The sequence below is a fragment of the Crinia signifera genome, chromosome 19 (genome assembly GCF_055691185.1).
Source record: "Crinia signifera chromosome 19, ASM5569118v1, whole genome shotgun sequence".
NCBI lineage: Eukaryota > Metazoa > Chordata > Amphibia > Anura > Myobatrachidae > Crinia > Crinia signifera.
In genome coordinates this window covers 27626299-27635941 of record NC_139226.1, presented here as the reverse complement: position 1 = coordinate 27635941, position 9643 = coordinate 27626299, and the positions used below count along the sequence as shown (strand labels likewise).

The following is a 9643-nucleotide window of genomic DNA, read 5'->3' as shown; positions in this document are numbered from 1 at the left end:
GATGGCTTATCGTCTAGCTGGGATCACTGGTATACTGTAATATTGGAGGGATGGCTTATCGTCTAGCTGGGATCACTGGTATACTGTAATATTGGAGGGATGGCTTATCGTCTAGCTGGGATCACTGGTATACTGTAATATTGGAGGGATGGCTTATCGTCTAGGTGGGATCACTGGTATACTGTAATATTGGAGGGATGGCTTATCGTCTAGGTGGGATCACTGGTATACTGTAATATTGGAGGGATGGCTTATCGTCTAGCTGGAATCACTGGTATACTGTAATATTGGAGGGATGGCTTATCGTCTAGGTGGGATCACTGGTATACTGTAATATTGGAGGGATGGCTTATCGTCTAGGTGGGATCACTGGTGTACTGTAATATTGGAGGGATGGCTTATCGTCTAGGTGGGATCACTGGTGTACTGTAATATTGGAGGGATGGCTTATCGTCTAGGTGGGATCACTGGTGTACTGTAATATTGGAGGGATGGCTTATCGTCTAGGTGGGATCACTGGTGTACTGTAATATTGGAGGGATGGCTTATTGTCTAGGTGGGATCACTGGTATACTGTAATATTGGAGGGATGGCTTATTGTCTAGGTGGGATCACTGGTATACTGTAATATTGGAGGGTTGGCTTATTGTCTAGGTGGGATCACTGGTATACTGTAATATTGGAGGGATGGCTTATTGTCTAGGTGGGATCACTGGTATACTGTAATATTGGAGGGATGGCTTATTGTCTAGGTGGGATCACTGGTATACTGTAATATTGGAGGGATGGCTTATTGTCTAGGTGGGATCACTGGTATACTGTAATATTGGAGGGATGGCTTATTGTCTAGGTGGGATCACTGGTATACTGTAATATTGGAGGGATGGCTTATTGTCTAGGTGGGATCACTGGTACACTGTAATATTGGAGGGATGGCTTATTGTCTAGCTGGGATCACTGGTACACTGTAATATTGGAGGGACGGCTTATTGTCTAGGTGGGATCACTGGTACACTGTAATATTGGAGGGACGGCTTATTGTCTAGGTGGGATCACTGGTATACTGTAATATTGGAGGGACGGCTTATTGTCTAGGTGGGATCACTGGTATACTGTAATATTGGAGGGACGGCTTATTGTCTAGCTGGGATCACTGGCATACTGTAATATTGGAGGGACGGCTTATTGTCTAGGTGGGATCACTGGCATACTGTAATATTGGAGGGACGGCTTATTGTCTAGGTGGGATCACTGGCATACTGTAATATTGGAGGGATGGCTTATTGTCTAGCTGGGATCACTGGTATACTGTAATATTGGAGGGATGGCTTATTGTCTAGCTGGGATCACTGGTATACTGTAATATTGGAGGGATGGCTTATTGTCTAGGTGGGATCACTGGTATACTGTAATATTGGAGGGATGGCTTATTGTCTAGGTGGGATCACTGGTATACTGTAATATTGGAGGGATGGCTTATTGTCTAGCTGGGATCACTGGTATACTGTAATATTGGAGGGATGGCTTATTGTCTAGGTGGGATCACTGGTATACTGTAATATTGGAGGGATGGCTTATTGTCTAGGTGGGATCACTGGTATACTGTAATATTGGAGGGATGGCTTATTGTCTAGGTGGGATCACTGGTATACTGTAATATTGGAGGGATGGCTTATTGTCTAGGTGGGATCACTGGTATACTGTAATATTGGAGGGATGGCTTATTGTCTAGGTGGGATCACTGGTATACTGTAATATTGGAGGGATGGCTTATGGTCTAGGTGGGATCACTGGTATACTGTAATATTGGAGGGATGGCTTATTGTCTAGCTGGGATCACTGGTATACTGTAATATTGGAGGGATGGCTTATTGTCTAGCTGGGATCACTGGTATACTGTAATATTGGAGGGATGGCTTATTGTCTAGGTGGGATCACTGGTATACTGTAATATTGGAGGGATGGCTTATTGTCTAGGTGAGATCACTGGTATACTGTAATATTGGAGGGATGGCTTATTGTCTAGGTGGGATCACTGGTATACTGTAATATTGGAGGGATGGCTTATTGTCTAGCTGGGATCACTGGTATACTGTAATATTGGAGGGATGGCTTATTGTCTAGCTGGGATCACTGGTATACTGTAATATTGGAGGGATGGCTTATTGTCTAGGTGGGATCACTGGTATACTGTAATATTGGAGGGATGGCTTATTGTCTAGGTGGGATCACTGGTATACTGTAATATTGGAGGGATGGCTTATTGTCTAGGTGGGATCACTGGTATACTGTAATATTGGAGGGATGGCTTATTGTCTAGGTGGGATCACTGGTATACTGTAATATTGGAGGGATGGCTTATTGTCTAGGTGGGATCACTGGTATACTGTAATATTGGAGGGATGGCTTATTGTCTAGGTGGGATCACTGGTATACTGTAATATTGGAGGGATGGCTTATTGTCTAGCTGGGATCACTGGTATACTGTAATATTGGAGGGATGGCTTATTGTCTAGGTGGGATCACTGGTATACTGTAATATTGGAGGGATGGCTTATTGTCTAGGTGGGATCACTGGTATACTGTAATATTGGAGGGATGGCTTATTGTCTAGCTGGGATCACTGGTATACTGTAATATTGGAGGGATGGCTTATTGTCCAGGTGGGATCACTGGTATACTGTAATATTGGAGGGATGGCTTATTGTCTAGCTGGGATCACTGGTATACTGTAATATTGGAGGGATGGCTTATTGTCCAGGTGGGATCACTGGTATACTGTAATATTGGAGGGACGGCTTATTGTCTAGGTGGTATCACTGGTATACTGTAATATTGGAGGGACGGCTTATTGTCTAGGTGGGATCACTGGTATACTGTAATATTGGAGGGACGGCTTATTGTCTAGGTGGGATCACTGGTATACTGTAATATTGGAGGGACGGCTTATTGTCTAGGTGGGATCACTGGTATACTGTAATATTGGAGGGACGGCTTATTGTCTAGGTGGGATCACTGGTATACTGTAATATTGGAGGGACGGCTTATTGTCTAGGTGGGATCACTGGTATACTGTAATATTGGAGGGATGGCTTATTGTCTAGCTGGGATCACTGGTATACTGTAATATTGGAGGGATGGCTTATTGTCTAGGTGGGATCACTGGTATACTGTAATATTGGAGGGACGGCTTATTGTCTAGCTGGGATCACTGGTATACTGTAATATTGGAGGGATGGCTTATCGTCCAGGTGGGATCACTGGTATACTGTAATATTGGAGGGATGGCTTATCGTCTAGCTGGGATCACTGGTATACTGTAATATTGGAGGGATGGCTTATCGTCTAGGTGGGATCACTGGTATACTGTAATATTGGGGGGATGGCTTATTGTCTAGGTGGGATCACTGGTATACTGTAATATTGGAGGGATGGCTTATCGTCTAGGTGGGATCACTGGTATACTGTAATATTGGAGGGATGGCTTATTGTCTAGGTGGGATCACTGGTATACTGTAATATTGGAGGGATGGCTTATTATCTGTGCGGTCAGATCTTCCTTGCCAGTAACACAGACACCTCCATACTTAATTCATTGGTATCACAGCCAGGCTTGTATCATATCCAACCTCCCAAGCATTTCATACCACTCCATGGGTATACGGTCATTAGGTCAAAATGCATTGGCTCGACACTGCAATAGGTCAACATGGTTATGGTCGACAGGGTTGAAATGTTAACACAAGCATTAGGTTGACAATGGGAAGGTCGACAGTAAAAAGGTTGACATGATTTTTTCCCCGCATTTTTTTGGAGCCGACATGTGACGCGGTATTTCCTGCCCTACCATCCACTACGGGGTGGTGGGAGAATAAAACAGTGTGCCCGATGCATGGTGAGCGAATCGAGCCATGCGGGGGGACACAGTACACATAGACAGTGTCCTTGTCGACGGTGACGACATTTGGGACAAACCGTGAAAAAACCTTATGTCGACATTTTAACTATCGACCTTTCCATTGTCGACTTGATGCTCGTATCAACCTTCTGGTCCTGTCGAGCTATTTCAGGTGACTACCTAAGGCCCGTCGACCTTCAGTGATTGATCCAATGAATGTCGAACTGAATTTGGTCGACGCAATGACCCGTACCCACCCCATGCCCCCTTGCAGATACAGTAGGTGGATATACAGCAATGTGTATATATCGCTGAGACACATATACTGTATCAACCATAATACCGCCCAGGTCCCACATCTAAACCAGGCTGCAGAACCTAGATACCTGTGGGACATGTTGGTGGCATCTGGGAACATCTAGAACAGGCATGTCCAAACTACGGCCCTCCAGCTGTTGTGAAACTACAAGTCCCATCATGTCTTGCCACAGTTTTGCGATTAGGGAATGCTAAAACTATGGCAAGGCATGCTGGGACGTGTAGTTTCACAACAGCTGGAGGGCCACACTTTGGACATGCCTGAGCTAGAAGATGCGGTACCACTCTCCAGACCACACTGCAGTTGACAGGTTAATACAAGCGGTGGGAACTAACACTCTGAGCTGGGACAGACTTGCTGTGGTCATCCCATACGCACACACTGATAAGGACACCTCGAGAGGACACCGTAGTAACAAATGTTATAGTTTAAAACAGCACATGGAGTATTGGGAGGGGACAGTTTATTTCGCACGCACAGCGTACATTGTAAAAGACTGAGGCATCGCAGTGTTTCTGATGAATACAGAGGAGGCTTCATAAAGATCCCCACCCCAAAAACAGAGTGTTGGGGGGAACAGGAGGAAAGGACTTTTGTCCAAAGTTCAGCTTCCCCCCTTGTTCTCTGCCTTTAGTACCTCTTCTTCTCCTCCGGTCACACTAGGTCCATACAAGCAATCTGCAAACCCCCTCCTCCATCACTCAGGGGTGCTGTCTTCTAGAGGGTCCGCCAGCCTCCTGTGATGTGAGAGGGGAGTGAGGTCCTCAGGAGGAGGTGGCGGTGGTGGTTTTGGAGACTGGGGTGGTCTGGGTAACGGAGGGGGACCTCGTAGAGTCTGTATCCGTCGACATTCCTGACAAATTCTGAAGTGGGCACACCCTCCCCGACCAGAGGAAGACGGGAGGTCCTCGGGGGCCCGCTGGGAGCCGGGCGCAGGAGGTGGGTGAGGTGGTGCCGGAGGGTGCTGGTGGGTCTGATAGAGGCGACCATTGCAGAGGCGTGTCTCCCTGGTAGCACGAGGTGGCCGGCTCAGAGACAGAAGAGTCCTGCCGTGCAGGTGGCGAGGCGGCCGTCGGCGGTGGCGCGAACGAGACGTCTTTTTACAGGACACGGCACTGCGCAGCTCGCTCAGCATCTCTTGGCAAACCGATATCTGGACCACAGGAAACACAAGTTTAAAATAGATAAAGAAAAATATAACAAAAAACGAGGTATAGAGGAATAAAATCAAGACAACAAATTAGAAGAAAAAGGGGAAGCGAGAGTTTAAAAACGGGACAAAAGAATAGAGAGAAAGGAAATAATAGATGTGTGGGAAGAAAAGAGCAGAAGAGTACAACAAACAAGAGCAGCAGGGAGAGAAGAGTGGGCGAGAAATGCGCCCATCCCCTGGGGGACAGCAATAAAAGCTCTAATACAAATCGGGAACAGATTTGTAAAATAATAAAAGAGCCCCCCCATCTGTACTACCAGCAGGTGAGAAGAGATGGAATGGTTTATGTTTCTGATGTAGAAGAACCACAAAAAGAGAACATTGTGATACAACAACTAGAAATACATCTACAATGGATAATCTGCATTGATTGCTCAGAAACTGGAAAGGCCGGTAACCACCCTCCGCTCACCTCTTCGTTGTCCACTGAACGTCTCGTTGACCACACAAACTCCATGATGGCCACAAAGACAGCAATAATAAGACCGCAGATCAGGACCACGAAGATGCCGCCGATATTCTCCATCCCCAGTCCTGCAAACACAGAGGCAGTGACACTTTAGACGGATCTTCTTACAAGTAAGAATTCGGTTATCATTAGCAGCTTGGCAACAAAGGAGCACGAGGCAGGATACTACGAGAGGCCAGAGCCAGCAATGTCCTGGGTGTTTCTTCACTTTGGGAGATAATGGGTTGCAAGGGTGAAATAGTTTTAGCCCCAGTACTGGAGAAGGGACCTTGAGAAGCCCACTCGCCTCAAGTCAAGATCCTGTCCAACCTCATGATAAAGTTCTGCTCACTTCTACCTACATGGGTGTCGTTTATTGCCTCTCTCGCTCTTACCTGGTGAAATGAAAGCTCCTTGCCTCAGAAAAACAAAGCTTATTTAGATGAAGGATCTGGTGAATTTGATGTAAGTGATAGAACCAAAAAGAAACAAACACCCTATGTGAACTCCTTCGCACCTGCCACTCCCCCTCCTGTGGTACTAATGCACCCATCCACGGCACCCCCCTATCCGGACCTCCTCAACCCGCAGTATCCATGCACCCATCCCTCCCCCTCCCACAACAGGGAATCCTCCATATAATACTAACCATATTTCACGCAATAAAGGCGTGCACAAGTTAAGGTAGCGGAGCCCCTTACGACGGTGTGAAGAGCGCCCATAGGGTGTGAGGAATCACCTAGTATATAGATACTGTATTTATCGCTCACTACAGAAATCGGACAATTTCACATGAACTCCAGTAAATGCGAGTTCTAGGGGGCCCTGTGTGTGAGACTCAGGACAGGTAGCCTGTCCTCTAACCGGTCACATACATTTATAATACCTCATTGTCTGCTATCGGTACATTATGGGTGAGATTTAATAGGATGAGAGATTCAGAAAGTGAGAGATTTTGTGAGAAATCTCCATTTTTTTTTAAAGCGGCAATCATTTACACGGCAATATCAGTTTGATTTTGCAGTGTAAATGATTGCCGCTTAAAAAAAACCCTGGAGATTTCTCACAAAATCTCTCACTTTCTGAATCTCTCATCCTATTAAATCTCACCCTATGTTACTAAGCAATCTTTAAAATCTCCACGTTCTACATGAAGCCCCAGCGCAGAGCAGACATCCTGCCTCCGTACTTCTCTTCCTCTTTCATCAGAGAACCTTTCAACCAGACCGACCACCTGGTCCCATCTGTATCATAATGCAAAATGCATACAGCAGAGCTTTCTATGCGGTGTATAGCTGCGGGTTACAGCACACACTGACAAGGGGAAAATCAACAGCAACTGTCACAGTGCGCGCAGACAGCAAGTAACAAAAGGCCTTGTTCGGGAGAAGTCAGCATTTACCGTTGGCAGAAAGCCGCGGAATGTTCTACAGTAAGCTGATATTTTATGTCCAAGGACAAAATGTGCAACATCGGAGACAAACAAAAGCCGGACTTCCACCATTCAGGGTACGGGAGCCCTCATTCCATTTGCAATGTTTTGGGGGTGCAATACAGAGACGCAGGGGCCTAATTCAGGTTGGCTGGCTGAGCAGTGGTCGCTTGCTGCTTAGCGAGCACCTTAACTCTGGGCCTTGCCCTGCTCCGGTAGAATGTCCACCCAGAGTCGGAAGGTCGACACAAACCTTAGGTCGACAATGGAAAGGTTGACATGAGTTTTTCAAGTCCCCCCCCCCCCCCCCAAAAAAAAACAGGTGGTATATCATACCCTACCATCCACTTGGGTGTGGAGGGAGAATATAATAGTGTGCTGATCGCAGTGTGGCACCATTTCCGAAGCATAGCGAGCGCACGCGGTACAATGGGGCAGATGTATTAAGCTGCGTTATGTGCTCTTTCTGCACTAACGCCAGTAAATGCTCTATTTTAACGGTTTGATCTAATGTATGTAAGGGGCTGTTAACGTCTGCCTGAGGCAGCCCTGAGCTTAACGTTCAGGTGCTGGCCTCTTGCTTTTAGATATTAGTTTTTACGTCTCCGGCAATGTATTATTGCCTTTCCCGACGTAAAGTCAGCTCTGTCCTTTTCGCCAGCTCTGGGCTGGCGTTGTGGTGGCTTTAAACATTTTTTTTCTATAGTAAAGCTCTATACGCAGGGGGACAGGGATAAATGCTGCGGGCAGTGGGGAGAGAAAGTATCTGCCGCGGTCAAGAGGGTTGGGGAAGCGGCTACAGGAGCCGGGAGGAACGGGGGACGGCTGCCGGGGCAGTGGGGAAGCAGTTGTAGCATATCCCGCCGCAGGTCCCCTGATGGAGCCGCCGCAGGTCTCCTGTTCCAGAGGGAAGGAAGGGGACCTGCGGTGGCTTCATCAATGGGACCAGCGGCGACAGCTTCATGGCCGGGAGAAGGGAAAGCGGGTACTGCGGCCGGAGGACAGGGAGCTACAGCCGGAGGCAGGGTGACGGCGAAGCAGGTGCCCATTGCCAGGGGGACAGGAAGCTGCAGCCACGGACAGGGAGGGTCGGGGACAAGCTGCAGCGGAGTATTGATTGTGCGACTTGGCGAGGTCCCTGCTGCGATGTTTATTAACTCGGCGGGGACGGGGTTCCTGTACTGCATTGGAACTAACTAGCGCTATCCCCCGGGTAGCGGCGCGGGAAGCGCAGCTGTGTTTGAAAACACTTGCCGCAAGATGATTGGCTTGAGAATCAGCCAATCATCTTGTGGCAAGTGGTTCCAAACCCAGCTGTGCTTCCCGCGCCGCCGCCCGGGGGTTAGCACTAGTTAGTTCCAATGCAGTACAGGGACCCCGCCGAGTTAATAAACATCGCCGCAGGGACCTCTCTGACCACGGCTTCCACAGATTCCCCTGCCAGCTCCAATAGCCTGTGGGGTGAGATTAATTTTAACTTTTAATTTTTTTTTTATTAAAGATTAAAATGCCGCCTACCAGGGGGACGGGGGCAGCTGCTGCGTGCGCTTCCAGAGGGCACATGTCCAGAGAGAGGCGTTATGGAGTCGCAATAGAAAAAAAAAAAACAGAAAAGTGGTGAGTTAACGATTATCGTTACTCACTAACTTAAAGATAATACATTAGAGTGAAAACTGTCCCTGCTCCTGAGCGTTATGCCAGGCGAAGTGGGACACGTTAGATTACAGACGTAAGGAGGACATTGATACATCTGCCCCATTGTGACGGGGTCCATGTTGACACGTCGAAATTCGGAACAAAAAAACGTGAAAAAGTCATGTCAACCTTTTGACTGTGGATTTTCCCATTGTCAACCTAGTGCTTGTGTCGACCTAACAACGCTGTTGACCGTAACCATGTCGACTTATTTCATGTGTCGACATAAGCCCTGTCAACCTTTAGTAGTCGATCTAATGTATGTCGACCTTCACAGTGTCAACACTATGACCCATTCCTGTATTCACATAGAGAGGTACCAGGGAGAGCTGGGGAACCAGGTGGGGGCTGTATCCACATAGAGAGGTACCAGGGAGAGTGGGGAACCAGGTGGGGGCTGTACCCACATAGAGAGGTACCAGGGAGAGTGGGGAACCAGGTGGGGGCTGTATCCACACAGAGAGGTGCTTGGGAGAGTGGGGGGAACCAAGTGTGGGCTGTATTCACATAGAGAATGGGATTGTGGGGGAACCCGGGAAGGGGGGGGGGGGGGCTGTACAAACACAGAGAGGAGCTTTAGAGAGTGGAGGAACCAGGTGGGGGCTGTACCTACAAAGAGAGGTGCTTGGGATTGCAGG

At 47.8% G+C, this 9643-nt stretch overlaps 1 protein-coding gene across 3 annotated transcripts in view; it reads right to left on the bottom strand.

The window, feature by feature from the left end:
• Window positions 1-4629: 4629 nt before the first annotated feature.
• The window catches only part of GRIK5 (glutamate ionotropic receptor kainate type subunit 5), a 257460-nt gene continuing 252446 nt past the window's right edge, over window positions 4630-9643 (bottom strand). For all 3 annotated transcript variants that reach the window (XM_083162218.1, XM_083162220.1, XM_083162219.1), the window contains 2 exons: window positions 5843-5964; window positions 4630-5370 (listed from right to left, as the gene is read on the bottom strand). In XM_083162218.1, coding sequence (XP_083018344.1) covers window positions 4915-5370; window positions 5843-5964 — 578 coding nt within the window. In that variant the 3' untranslated portion in view covers window positions 4630-4914. The remainder of the gene's footprint in view (window positions 5371-5842; window positions 5965-9643) is intronic.